At 37.0% G+C, this 15506-nt stretch overlaps 1 protein-coding gene across 1 annotated transcript in view; it reads left to right on the top strand.

The window, feature by feature from the left end:
- The window catches only part of LOC149844999 (puromycin-sensitive aminopeptidase-like), an 84072-nt gene that overhangs the window by 21724 nt on the left and 46842 nt on the right, over window positions 1-15506 (top strand). Inside the window, exon 4 of the mRNA XM_089986727.1 lies at window positions 1249-1395. Within this exon, the coding sequence (XP_089842853.1) occupies window positions 1249-1395 (147 nt within the window). The remainder of the gene's footprint in view (window positions 1-1248; window positions 1396-15506) is intronic.

Here is a 15506-nt window from a genome sequence, read left to right on the forward strand (position 1 = left end):
ATATCAAACATTGAACAAAACAAAAAATAAAGATGTAAATGTCATGTAAACCAACTCAAGGGTGTAAAGATTATGAATATTCGTCCGATATCTTGGGCCCAATTGATTCAGACTCCATTCTCTTGAATTTCTTGGGAGATTTCTAAGTTTAATTTTTTGGGAAGATCTTGGAACTTGAAAGAAAAGAAGACATGGGGAATTAAAAGAATTCCTTGTTTTCTCAAGTTTCAGAAATTCTTGGTGAATAAGGCAGTGCTGTGATTGTAAATCTATGTTCGATTGTATTTGAATGAATCTCGATAGATTTGTATTTTCTTGTTTTCTGAAATCTTACTCGAAATACCATGTGGTATTTGCAGTAGAGCTGGAAAATTTTCTTCTAGAAGAAGCAAATATAATGTAGCCATTTCACTTTGCTCCATCTTTCATGCAATTTTCTGCCACACACGCTGCCATGCTTCACATGATTTACTGCATTCTGTTCATTTCCTTATTCTGCTTTGGTTATTTCTTCCATTATTTTTTCTTTTTAAAATTTCCCCTCTTTCTGCAACCACTGGTAAGGTCAACAACCTCTCTATCCAATCTATATGATATGAGTGTGGTAAGAAGAAGAAGATGCATCTTTGACTAAGAGGAATACAAGATGATGGAAGTGATCATCCAACTTAGGCCTTAGACTTGTTATTCCCTTACCTTGTAATTCATTTATGATATAAATAACAATGATATTCTTTGCTGTTTAATGCAATGATGTCCCAGACATCATAATTAAGAAAAAAAAATTGCATTACCTCATGCTTCTTTCCTAGTCCATTCGAAAACATTTCAGAAAGTTCGTATATGTGGTCTATGATGTTATTGTCCACAAAAGAAAATTCATAGACAAATGTCCATAATTTTTTTAAGGATAATGGAACTTAGATTTTTGTCTATGCTATGGGATGAATCCTATTATGCTGATCTCCAGGATGAACAGTTAGTCTTCCTGGGAGGTTACATCAGTCTCTCTCTCTCTCTCTCTGAGTGCACTTTTGACTTTCTGTTATGATAATGTCATGTTTTTAGTTTCCACCCTTCTTGCACTCATGTCTCTTTTCAGCCTTTTTTGCTGTGTCATGTAAAAAATGCCAGCTTATATATATATATTTTTCTTTTGCTCTAAGCAGTTTTTTCTCTTGAAATTTGTAATTTCTTAGCATATCTTGACCCCATGTTGTGATAAGGCTTGATGATGATGATGATCAGGATAGCTGTAGAAGCAAGAGGAGTATTGGCACTGTAGCTTATTCGGTTGCAACACAAACTCTTCCAACTCCAACTGAGGAGTCAAAGATGGCCCCCAAGGAGATCTTTTTAAAGGATTACAAGATACCTGATTACTTCTTTGATACAGTATGATCTGGAAAACTCCATTGCTGTTCCTTTTATTATCATATATGCCTTGCTGTACTGTGTGTTTGAACAATTTCGGGGGCTTGCTGTTATATGTTACCATATTGTACTGGAGTCATTAGTTTCATAATCATGTTTGTGACTGATCAAAGATTCTTCAAAAGATTTTGAGTTAAAATCGACTGGTTTGTATGGTGGTTCATAGCCTTTTTCAAACTGTTTCTTATATGGCATGTCTTTGCAGGTTGCATCTATTTGCCAATTTTTTCTGTTCTTCTGGGCTAAAAAAAGGAACGACGTTGCCATCTGCTTTGCCATATTTATTTTCTAATATTGACTGAATATTAAAAAACCATTTCTTATATGACTGTATTGATTGTTTCAGCATCCATTAAAAAAAACTTCCTCTTTTTATTGCCTAATATTAACTGAATGCATCATAAGATTTTTTCCATTTGTTTAATTTTCTTAAATGCAGAATAAGTAATTTTGGTGGTTTTGCCATTATTAACCTTGCGTGTATCTCGTTTAAGTTTTTCAGTTATTATTGCCTAGCTAAAAACATTTTTACCATGACAAACTGCTTCTTTATGGTTTTCCAACATTGTGAAACCTGTTGATATTATTCTTTTTCTAGACTTCAGTTCTGGCCTGTCACCCATTTCCATTTTGTCCAATTGCTTGTGATATGGTGATTGGAGATTGAAATTGGATATTCAGATTTCCTAATATTTATGAGGAGCATCCAACCACAAAAGTGCTTCTGACCATCTATACTTTTTCTGGACACTCCAATGGAAAAAAAGAAACAAAATAATTTAGATTAGGAGCACAAATTGCACATCTGCTTTCCATCCTTTCCTATTGCTTACTGAATTTTCAGAAGGGGGGGGGGGCATTGGCAAGAACAACAATGGGACGACGTCATTGTTAAGTTATATATATATGTATGTATGTATGTATGTGGGTGTATGCTGTATACATATTAATTATGTGTGTGTGTGTATGTATGTATGTATGTATACGTGTTAGGTGTTTTATGTGTTTTTGTATTTGCTTCTTTTTTTTTGTATTTTTTATATTCATGCCCAATAGGGGTATGTAGGTAATTGGAAAAACCAACTAGCCCTTAAGATGCTCTAAGCTAGTTGGTCTCGCTGTTGTTGTAGATAAATGGGACTTAGGTTCCTTGTATGAGCATGAATATTCTGTGCATTTTTATCTCTAATAAAATTATTTTTTTTTACGTGTGTGTGCCCTCGTGTGGATTTGTGAGTGCCCTTAGTGGCTTCTTCATTGCCTTTGTTGGATTGTGAGATTTCCCCTCTGTGGGTTTGTGAGCTTTATTTTTTTGAGCCTATTCCATTACAATCTAGCTGCTTAGCATCGCCTAAACATATTTTGTCAATATCCATGACGTGGAAAATTGACAAAAAGGTGTCATCTAAATCCTTAGCTTGTGGCCATTCTCTTCCTACAGCAATGGCCAGGACATGCAAAGCGGCTCCTTTTCATAGATCCCCGAACTTTATCTGAGCTTCATGGCTAAAAGGTACCCAAAAATAAAGTGTCCTTTTTATCAATCAACTTTGGTTGTTCAATGGCTTGACCATAGTTACCAAGAAACGAAATGGATACAGGTCACAATTTGAGAAGCGGAAGTAGGGAAGCAAGCTGTTTAAAAATGTATTAAGTGTGAAGCTTGAAGCATTTAGGAAGTGAAAGAGGAAGTGACCAGAAGAGACAAGAAAGTGAAAGGGGAATCACGATAAAAGCAAAAGTAGGAGTATTATGGAAAGAAAAAATTGACACTTCAACATATAAGCCTTTAAGAGAATAAAGAAAAAGATTAATGCATCAAGTCCAGTCTATGCTGATCAACTTAACATATTTAAGCAAATCAATGTTAACTTATTTATCAAATCTTATCAATTATGGACAAATAAAGTTAAAAGACAATAAAATGTCAACATATTAAGATTATTAAACAAAAAGTACTCAAAGTGCCTTGTAGCTTTACTCAAATTGAATTCAATGTTGTTAATGCTGCTAGAAAGTTGTTCTCAACCATGCAAGTTTGATAAATTCTGGTTCAGAGAAGTGAAAAACCATAACAATGTGAAATCTTGAATGTCCATTTGTTGTTTTGCTAAGGCATTCTTGTAGACACGTGCAAAGGTATTGACAATTGACCTGTTTCCACTGAAGACAAGACAGAATTTATGACTTATGATTATTCAATAGGGAGGTTTGAGGTGTGGACGGTGTGGCCACTTGGTTAGTCTTCTTGGTGTGGCCCATGTGAGGCTGACAATAAGAGAGAGAGAGGCCACCATCATCAATCTCCTTTGCAACCCTCAACAAGTTTGATAAATTCTGGTTCAGAGAAGTGAAACCATAACAAGTTTTGCTAAGGCATTCTTGTAGACACGTGCAAAGGTATTGACAATTGACCTAAGTCACACAGACTCGGCTGTAAGGTCGACGCACCCGCGTCGACACGCCCCGACATGGGTGCGGCTTCGGACATGGGGCAGACTCGGTCAATGAAGATTCAGACTCGGTCAACGCAGCGGGGCTGAGTCCGTCCGCATTTTGGACTCGGTCAACTTTGATCGAGTCTATTTTTGTTCATTTTTTATGGCAAAAAACTAAAAAAATTTGTTTTATATATATATATTTAAAAAAATATATATAGCCATCTTATTATTGTTATATAAAAAATTTCTTCTGGGGGCACTGCCGAGGGGAGCCCCTAGACCCCCCCCCCCTCTGTAAGGGCAAAAAACTCTGAATCAGGCTCTACAACTCATCACGTGTCCCCTAATAGGCACAACTTTGACCGAGTCTTATTATTGTTATATATATATATTTAAAAAAATATATATACATATATATAGCCGAGTCCCCATGTCCAAAATTTTTGAAATTGCGCTGCACCTACACCCATGTGACATTGCAATTGACCCGTTTCCACTGAAGACAAGACAAATTTTATGACTTATGATTATTCAATAGGGAGGTTTGAGGCGTGGACGGTGTGGCCACTTGGTTAGTTGGTTTGTCTTCTTGGTGTGGCCCATGTGAGGCTAACAATAAGAGAGAGAGAGAGAGAGAGAGAGAGAGAGAGAGAGAGAGAGAGGTCTTAAACAGATAGAACGCTGAGGGGGCATTTGTGTGATAGAAAAAGTCCTGTTTTCGTGGTAAAGGGTTTTTTGTTCTGTGGGGCCCATTAATAAAATAAGCGAAAATACAAATAACAAGTGAAAAACACTTGTAGGTCCAACAATGAACAAGAACCAAGAAGATTACACAAGCACTTTAAGTGCAAACACATAAACCCACAAAGAAATGCCAAAAGGCAAAAAAGAGTGAAAATATTATTGAGAGAGGGAGAGAACAACTTACAAATGAGAGGGGGAACACCCCCTTCAAATCAAGGTTTGAAAACTCGCCGAGTCAACTCGTTAAGTCGGCTCGGCTCGACCCTCCGGCGAGTCAACCTGGCAAGGCAAACTCGGGTTGCCAAGACTCGGGCTTGACTCAGTCGAGTCACGAGTCATGCTGAACTCGGGCGAGTGCTGCCGTTTTCGGCTTTACAAAACTCGCTGGAGGGATCGCTTGGACTCGCGCGACCCAGGCCGAGTCACGAGTCAAATAGAATCGAACGGTTCGTGTTAATGGCAATTTTGCAATATTTGTTTTTTCCACCTTTTAAGTTGTTAACGAAAACCCTTAAGGTCTTCACTGTTCAGCCCTCGACGGAAGAGAGGAGAAGCCAAGAAGGTGCGGTGCGGCTGCAGCTCCAGCCATCCGACGAGAACTCCGGCGTGAACAGCGACGCCGGAAAGGAGTTTTCGGCGTGAACAGTAACTCAGGCGTGGTTTGCCATCGTGTTTATTTTTTTGCGTTTTGTATTTGCATCGTAAACAGTAACTCCGGCGTGAACAATAACGCCGACGAAGGCACATCGACGGTGAATACTGAATAGTAAGGCGTCGTCGCAGCTTCGACGCGTCTTCTCCAGCAAAAATAGTGCATCGACGAGATTTTCCGACGCCACCAGGTATGTTTTTTCGATGTTCTAGCAAAGATTGAAGCATGATAAAATTAGTAGCAAATCTTGTAGTAACCGGTCTTAGAATTTCTTTCTTATTAGAAAATTGAGTCCTCATTAGGTTCAAAACAAAAGTATGATTGTAAATGAACTTCGTGATCCTTTTTCCTTTTTCCACACATCCAACTATGCTTTTTATCTTAGACAAATCTTCAAGCATGAGATCAATGCAATGAGCTGCACAAGGAGTCCAAAATATGGTCTTCCTCCTATCCTCCAACATCTTTCCAGCTGCTTGATAGTTGGCTGCATTATCTGTGATTATCTGCGATTTTTCAATTTCAAAACATTATTAACATACTAGACAAATTATAAATATCAATGTTCAATAGAAAATTTCAAAAGAACAAAATGATATACCTGAACAACATTCTTTGCACCTACTGTTTCCACCACTTTATCTAATAATTTTAATAAATTTTCTCGATTCTTCACGATACTTGTTGCATCAACTGATTTCAAGAAGTAAATGCCCCTTGGACAATGAACCAAAAAATTTATCAATGTCCTTTGTGTTGCATCTTTCCAACCATCAGCCATAATAGAACAACCCATTTCAGCCCAAGACTCCTTGTATTCTTTGAAATAATCATCAATTTTTTAATTTTTTCTCGTAATAATCTTTCAGAAATCTCAGCTGAAGAAGGCGGCTTCAATCCCATTCCTACTAAGGAACAAACTTCAATCATCTTCGTAAAGTAAGGAGAATTGGCTGCATTGAAAGGAATGGTTGAATGATAAAAAAATCTCGCAATAGCTGAACATAACCTATCTCTAGCTTTTCTATCCAAAGTTGCTTTTATTCCAAGTTGTTTCATTGATGGAGACCCTGCCTTCACTTGAACAAAAGCATCAAGATTATGCTTTTGGGCATCATTCATCAATTTTTTTTCCTTTATATATCTTTTCTCAGAAGACTCATCACTTTCATCTGACAAGTCCATATCATTTACTTCAACAAAGGAACCAATCTCATTTACATTATTTTTCTTATATAATTTGTGTTCCTTAAATGACTCCAAATTCTTACGAATTTTTTTCCTTACAAATTCTTCGACTTTGTCGCATGGTTCCACCTCTCCTTTAATACCAGCAAGATGATACTTAAGTCTATTAATGCCACCACTCATCTGTTTTGTACACCAAGTACTTTGTACCCTCTTCTTTTTTTTATCAAGAGGTAACCCAAAATCCCACACAGGGTCCTTTCCCTTAGTGAATGTTGTACTTGGAGTTCTTGAAGATCCTTCTTCTGACATTTCTTTGATGATTTGATAAATCTATAACTGTTAAATTTGAAAAGTTAAAAACATAGATACGGTTAGTAGATTATGCACAAACCCGCCAAGGAAAGTTAAAAACATAGATACGATTAGTCCAACCACTCTCGATTTTCATTGAAGAGCAGTCCAAACCCACCAAGGAAAGTTGGTCAACCCAATTTTTATTATGGATCAGTCCAAAGACTCCAAACCTATCAAAGAAAATCAGTGAACTGTAACCTGAAATCGATTGAGGTTCGGTCCACATGAATCCTCAAATCGATTGCAAAACAGATTTACAAGTGGGTCAAAACTGCACATGATCCCAAAAATCGATGCACACATAAAACTATACATGGTACACTAAGTAATGATAATGCACACAAACTGAACATTGTATATGCTCATCAGCATAAGCAAGTTATCATTTTTTTTTACTATTAACACTAGCGTGATCAAGTTATCAACAACAAAAAAAACCATTAGTGCATGCTTCGTTGCCAAAAAAAAAAATTATACAGGGAGAACCCAAAATCGAAACCAAATCAGAATCCTAAAAACCTGTACCCGTTACCCAAAACCGACAGATTTGGACTTTTCAGAAATCATGCCCCTTGGTCTCTAATATTCTTCATTAATTGTTTTTGTGTTCCTTGGTCTCTGAGAGTCTGAAGAGAAAATTTTGTTACATGACAGGCAATCATTTGTTCATAGCCTACATTTTGGAACTCTTACAGCCTTCCTGCCATGGGATTGGACCACCTTGATATGGACTGATCAAGTAGATGACGAAGGCTCAAGCAAAAGTCAAACGAATCAAAATAATATTTAAGGTTGAACTCACTCTCTGCCTGATCTAACCAGATAAAAAGGCCAAAGTCATAACCTTACAAGGCTCTCTGTGGTCCATTTGCAATTCCAAGTTTGTGGCCTTGTAAAACATTCATTTGTCCCACGCTTCAGTGTAACGAGTGCATACAGCATACTACCTTCACAAAACTCGCCGGAAAATCTTGCCGGAAATTCTCGCAGCGGCAAAAAGAAACACAAAAGGGAAAAAATTGAAAAAACATACCTGGTGGTGTCGGAAAATCTCGCCGATGCACTATTTTTGCTGGAGAAGACGCGTCGGAGCTGCGACGACGCCTTACTATTTAGTATTCACCGTCGATGTGCCTTCGTCGGCGTTACTGTTCACGCCGGAGTTACTGTTCACGATGCAAATACAAAACACAAAAAAATAAACACGATGGCAAACCACGCCTGAGTTACTGTTCACGCCGGAAACTCCTTTCCGGCGTCGCTGTTCACGTCGGAGTTCTCGTCGAATGGATGGAGCTGCAGCCGCACCGCACCTTCTCGGCTTCTCCTCTCTTCCGTCGAGGGCTGAACAGTGAAGACCTTAAGGGTTTTCGTTAACAACTTAAAAGGTGGAAAAAACAAATATTGCAAAATTGCCATTAACACGAACCGTTCGATTCTATTTGACTCGTGACTCGGCCTGAGTCGCGCGAGTCCAAGCGATCCCTCCAGCGAGTTTTGTAAAGCCGAAAACGGCAGCACTCGCCCGAGTTCAGCATGACTCATGACTCGGCCGAGTCAAGCCCGAGTCTTGGCAACCCGAGTTTGCCTTGCCAGGTTGACTCGCTGGAGGGCCGAGCCGAGTCAACGAGTTGACTCGGCGAGTTTTAAAACCTTGCTTGCACCATCTTCTAAGGAAAAGAAACATGACAAGCATCATGGAGATGCCACTGATTGTAATATGTTCATGCAAAATGCAGCCATCTATGAATGTAAGGGGAATAAGTTGCCAAATCAGCCTAAAAAAGGAAATAACTATGATGCTAAAATAAAGTACTTAAAAAATCTTTCTCAATATTTATAAGCATTTATTCTAGATTGCATAACTGAAACCCAAGACTCTTTTGCTACTTATCATCATCATCATTATTTCTATATCCACTGTAGCGATACATTTGCATGGTCAGAAAATATCCTACTTACTATGTCCTCTCTGGGACAACAACCCTCAATCCTTTAACTACATTCCTCACTACTATGCTGAGAATGTATCAATTCATCATCTATGCTATCTCCATGGCTGGACTTCCCTCCCTGAGCCACGCCGAGTGTTTGATGATGTTATCTTCAGCAATGAACTTGATATGCTTGAAATCTGGATGCATGAGCTGTTCCCCCTTGTGAATCTAATACCACTTTCACTGGCTTGCCCAAACCTCCTTTCTTTCACCAAAACCGTGCCCAATTCAATTTTGTTGCCAACAACTTTCTGTGCCAGACTACCTCTATTATTGTAGTTGCCATGGCCCGATATTCAACATCAATTGGTGAAAGCGAAACCTTATGTTGCTTCTTGCATCGCTACGAAATCAGAGATTCACCTGAGAAAACAAAAAAACCCGTTGTTAAGTGTTTGTTATTGGGATCACCTCCCCAGTTAGCATCAATATATGCAATTAAATCTAAAGAAGATGAATCAGACAAAAGAGGCCTCGAGAAAGAGAAGTCTTAATATATCTAATAATACACAAAACCTCTCCCATGTGAACAAAAGTTTGAGCGTGCTGAAATTGACTAACTGTGTGTACAACGCGTGTTATGTCAGGTCTAGTAATTGAAAGATAATAGAGTGCTCCAATAAACTGTCTATAAGGAGTCGGATATTCAAGAAGTTCATCATCAATTCACATCTTGGTGTTGGCAATCTCAGGGATTTCAACTCTCTTATCATCTGTGATGTCAGACCTCAAGACAATGTCAAAAACAAATTTACACTGAGATAATAAATATCCTCTAGGAAAGTAAGCAACTTCTATTCTTAAGAAATATTTTAAGAAGCCTAAATCAGTCATTTCAAAATATTTTTTGAAATGTTTTTTAATATTTTCAACTCCCTGTTTATCTCCTCCGGTGATGATCATGTCGTCCATATAGAGAATAATAATAATAATACCTGTATCAAAAATCTTAACAAACAGTGCAGTGTCAGTCAAACAAGTTCTAAATCCAATATCAAGCAAAACTCGACTAAATCGGTGATACCAAGCCTTTGATGCATATTTAAGTCTATAAAGAGCCTTTTCCAAACAAAGAGCTTTATCCTTAGGAAGACTTATACCTAGTGGTGCCTCCATATAAACTTCTTCAACTAGGTTTCCATTAAAAAAAATATTTTTAACATCCATTTAAAATATAGGTCATTTTCGAAATGCTACTAGAGTTCTAATAGTGGTTATTCTAGTGACTGAAGCAAAGGTTTCTTCGTAATCTATGCTATGTTCTTGAGAATATTTTTAGGCAACTAATTTGACTTTATATCTTTCAAGAGTTCCATCATTCTTTGTTTCAATCTTTTATACTCACCTACAACCTATAGGTTTCTTTTCTTTTGGAACATCTTGAATGATTCAAGTATTTGTCTTTTCTAAAGCTTCTAACTCTATTCTCATAGCGTCTACCCATTCAAAATGTTCTTTAGCTTGAGTGTATAGGTTGAAGGTTCCATATATGAATGAATTAATGCAATAAATGCCTTGTATTTTGGAAAAAAAGAATCATAAGACAAGCTTTCCAAGTGGTTTGGAAATCCTAGATGACCTTCTAGTATGAACTTCAGGCTATTCATCATGACCATTATCAAGATCATTCATCTATTATATCAAGACCACTATCCAGGTTACATTCATAATCACATTTTTTATGACTTGAACTTAAATGAAATAAAAAAGAATGCTCAATTGCTCATCTACTTGCTTCACATTTTCAAAGTCAAAGAAACTTTCTTTTTGTAAGGTCACTTTACGTTAAACATATAATTTTTTATTTTTAGGATCAAAGCACCTGTATCCTTTTTGGTTATTTGTATAACTCAAGAAGACATAAGGAATAGCATGAGGGGAGAGTTTATCAATTTTGTTAGTAAAAACAAAACATTTGCACCAAAAAATTCTTAGTCTAGTATAATCAGAAGCTACTTTAAAGAGTTTTTCAACTGGTGTTATATTTTGCAAAGAAGCAGAAGGCGTTCTATTGATGAGATACATAGCAGTTAGGGATGCTTCAACCCAAAATTCTTTTGGCACTTGAAAGTTCTGGTTGTTTCTATAATATGTTTGTGTTTTTGTTCAGCCAAACCATTTTTTTGTGGTATACGAGGGCAAGCTCTTTGACGTGTGATACCATGCAAATTTAGATAATCTTTAAATTCCTTTGATAAAAATTCTCCCCCAAAATCTGTGCGAAAAAGAGAAATATCCTTTTCAAACTTATTTTTGACCAATTTGTGAAATATTTGAAAATTTGAGAATACCTCATATTTATGTTTGAGAAAGTAGATCTAAGTACCTAGAAAAATCATAAAAAAAAATCACATAGTACGCATATCCACCCTTTGATATAATTGGTGTTGGCCCTCAAACATTTGAATGTATTAGCTCAAGCGGTCTAGAAGAAAAGAAATTTTTTTCATGAAATGGTAATCTCTTCATTTTACAGTCTTTACACGTAAAATTTTTAGAGTTACAATTTTTTTTCAAATTTGGAAAGTGTTGAATTTTGGATACATTAAGAGACCAAGTCATTTGTGCCATATATCCAACTCTAATTTCTTTACATTATAACGAACGACATCCTTGGTTATTTCCAAAAAATCCATGTAATAGTGACCTCCTCTATGGCCTTCCCCAATCAGCTTCCCTGTCAGGCGATCCTGTACCAAACATCTATTAGAAAAGGAAACATTATATCCATGGTCAGATATTTGTGAAATTAATAAGAAATTTAAATTTAACTTGAGAATATATCTATTTTTTGGAATGGTAAATTGTTTGGAGTTTTGTAAAATCTTTTCAAAATTCCCTATTCCTTCTATTTCAAGAGATGTACCATCGGCTGTAAAAACATTTGACATGCTTGAGTTGGTATGACATTCAGATAAAATTTTACTATTATGGGTCATATGAAGGGAAGCACCATAATCAAGAAGCCAAGGAGTTTGATCGGGATCAGACAAGGATGAAACTGCTGCTTCAGTTGAAGCTTCATTTGAAGAAGATACCCTTTGAAAAGTGGTTGGAGAATCACTATAGGTTGTGACATTGATACGGGTGCATCATTAGTTTCTTGTGAAGAGCCAACTGAAGCCACCACCTTTTCTTCCCTGTTTCTAAACTTTAGGCATTGAGGTTTAGTGTGCCTGAGTTCATGACAATTATAACAAATAATTTTTTTCCTGTCATAATCATTGCCTTGTTTCCAATAAGGCTTATTATCATGCTCATTTCCTTGGGCGCATGTAGTTTCTCAGTCTAGAGACGGCCAAAACGGAGTTGTCTTCATTTTTCAAAGAGTGCCCTTTTAGCCTATTTTCTTCCATACTCAATTCTTCAATAGTGTCAACAATAGAGGGTACTTTTTTTCTATAAAGAAGAGCCAAATTTGGTGCTTTCAAACTCCGGTCTCAAGCCATTTATAAATTGATAGAAATGTTCCGCATCAAGTTGCTTTTGTCGGAGCTCTATATCTTCCACGCAATGCCACTTGGGCTCAAGAATAGATAATTCTTCTAAAAGTTCATACAATTCATTGTAGTATTCTCTAATACTTTTGTCTTTTTGAGTCATTGTCTGAACTTTATTTTGAAGATTATACACATGAGCAATATCTTTAAGAGAATACATATTCTTAAGGTATTCTCAATCTTTGTTTGCATGTTCAAATTTTGCGAAACTAGAGCATTTTTTAATATCCATGCTATTGATTAACCAAATATTTGGGATCTATCATTCAAAAATGATGGAGAAATTGATGGAGATGTAAATCATAGGATAAAGGTTGGGTGGATGAAATGGAAAAGTGCAACTGGAGTGTTGTGCGATCGTAGATTGCCATTGCGGTTGAAGGGAAAGTTTTATAGGACGACCATTAGGCCCGCTTTACTATATGGTACGGAATGTGGGCTGCCAAGAGACATCATATTCAAAAAATGAGTGTAGCTGAGATGCATATGCTTCGATGGATGTGTGGAAATACAATAAAAGATAAGATTCGAAACGAGGAGATACGTAAGAAGGTAGGCGTTGCATCCATTGAAAATAAGATTAGAGAGAATCGTTTACGGTGGTTTGGACATATTCGGCGAAGGCCTAATGATGCTCCAGTTAGAAGGATGGAGAAATGGGAAAATATATTAGTTAAAAGAGGTCGGGGTAGGCCTAAGAAGACTTGGATGAAAATGATAGGAAAGGATATGAATGCTTTGAACCTCACCGACGACATGACTTTGGATAGAAATTATTGGAGGAGAAGGATTCATGTGGAAGACCTAGAATGATTTTCTTATTTGGTTTATATCGCCGACCCCAATTATTTTGGGATGAAGGCATAGTTGTTGTTGTATTGATTAACCAAGACATGATTTTGGCATGCCCCATTCTCCACTCTTTCCACTTTTTTCATAAGTAGCTAGTGCCTTAGTTTTCTCACCATCTTCAAGAGGCACTTCCTTTTTGTTCTCTACCTTTGTGAAGACTAGTTTAGGCTTTGGATCGGAACCATCAATTAATCCTCATAATCCTTTTCCCCATATATGGTGCTTCATTATTGAAGACCACATTGCAAAATTAGTATCATTGAGTTTCATGGGTACGATGGTGACTTTCTCTTTGTCATCCATCCTTATAAAATAGTGAGAAAGAAAAGAAAAGAAAAAAAATAATAGATGAGAAAGGAGAGAGTAGTAGTATGCGAAAAGAAGTGTGTTTTCACGACTGGGTTTGGATCTTATCCAAACCCAATTTGAGTTCATCCAATTAGCACTCTAATTAGCACATGTTCCTTAAAGGCACTAATGGCATATTGTAATTTATATTCGTTGTATGATGGGTATTTTCGTACCCTAGTAATTGTAACAACATGTATTTAATATGAAGCTCAATACCACAGTCGATCTTTTTTGGGGAAAATCCTGCAGCTTTCTTTTCTCTCTCTCCCATTCGGTGGTGTCTGCTCTTGTGTATGAAACAGGGAACCACGATTTCTATCATGGTATCAGAGCAACAGATCCAAGCTTAAGGATCTTCTTCCTTCATCCGGTAAAGTCTCTTTCCACTCACTTGCCTTCGAATCATCTCTCCTGCCTTCAAACGAATCAATCAAATCCTTCAAAATAAAGTATTCTTCCTTCTCAGCATACCTGTTTCTCTACATATTTCTATTTCACTGTTTGCTGAACAACCTTCTTTCATTAGCCTACCTGTTTCTTTCTCTACATATTTCTGTTTCACTGTTTCCTCTCTATTTTCTTCACGTTATCATATTTTTGTTTCCCTTTTGACTTGTCACTGCACGTGATCTTATATGTTAACAACACAAATACTCACGCAATATCGGATTCACATCATTTGATCTTTGCGTGATTCCAAGGCTTGAATAGGGTCACATTACTTTTTTTTTTTACAAGTTGACTGTATATCAGATTCAGATCTTGGAGTGATCCCAGGTCTGTCCTGATTAACTAATATTACATTAGTTGATCTTTCTCTATCTTCTTCTCTGTTTCACATTATCTGTTTATATCCCAGAGTCATAAATCCATATTCCCTCATATTCTGAAATTACACACGTTAATTTTAAAGTAACGTGTCTCTTTGATCAAACTCTAATTCAGAACAGGTTCTTGGTAAATAGTTCTGGTTTTCTACCTCAGTTTTATCATTCAAAAAGGCTTGCAACAGAATTTCTGATATTAAGTTTTTGTTCTGATTTTCATTAGATCTCAACTGCAATTGGGTCCTTGTCGTAAAGTCATTTTCTTAATTCTTATCTCTTCTTATATTTTTGGTTTCGATAGAATATGGACTCATTTCCTCACTCTCAGTCTGGTCTTTCCTCAAACTTTCTCATTCAACTCGTGTCTGAGAAACTCAATAATTCCAATTTTCTAACTTGGAAGCGACAAATCATCCCATTCATAAGAAGTCAGGACCTTTCTGGACATCTGGATGGCTCTGTTCCTGTTCCTCCAGAGTTCATATCACAAGAAGCAAAGAATGGTGAGGGAGATCTTTCTATTACCTATGTCAGAAATCCAGAATACGTATCCTGGATGAAGCAAGATCAGGCGCTGGTTGCCTATATCACTTCTACATTATCACAGGAAGTGCTTGTGGCAATTCCAGATGACTGCTCTGCAATGCAATTATGGCATCGATTGGTTCAGACATATTCTCAAGTTTCTCAGGCCAGAATATTATTTTTGAAGAAAGAGTTTCAAATGTTAAGAAATGACTCCATGGCCATCATGGAGTACTTGAACAAAATGAAGACTATTACAGATTAGCTGGCCATCGTGGGATGTGCAGTTAGTGACAAAGATATGGTGCAACAGACTTTAAGTGGGCTGGAATCGGATTATCATATGATGGTTACTTCCTTATTGTGTTTGTCAGAGTTACCTGTTTTTGAAGATCTTCGTGCCAAGCTTTTGCAATATGAGATGACCCTAAAGGGATTTTCTGAAGATACTCATTCTCAAGGTGGAGCACACACTGTTCTTGCCACAGGAGTTGCATATGGGCGGGGACGTGGTACATATGATTTTCGAGATAGAGGGAGTCAAGAAAGAAATGGACAAGGAAGTCGTGGAATATTACCTACACCTAATATTCCTCCCAATGGGCAAAGGTAAAGATCAATACCGACCTGTTTTCTAT

Source organism: Nuphar pumila, chromosome 2 (genome assembly GCF_984573655.1).
Source record: "Nuphar pumila chromosome 2, dmNupPumi1.hap1.1, whole genome shotgun sequence".
NCBI lineage: Eukaryota > Viridiplantae > Streptophyta > Magnoliopsida > Nymphaeales > Nymphaeaceae > Nuphar > Nuphar pumila.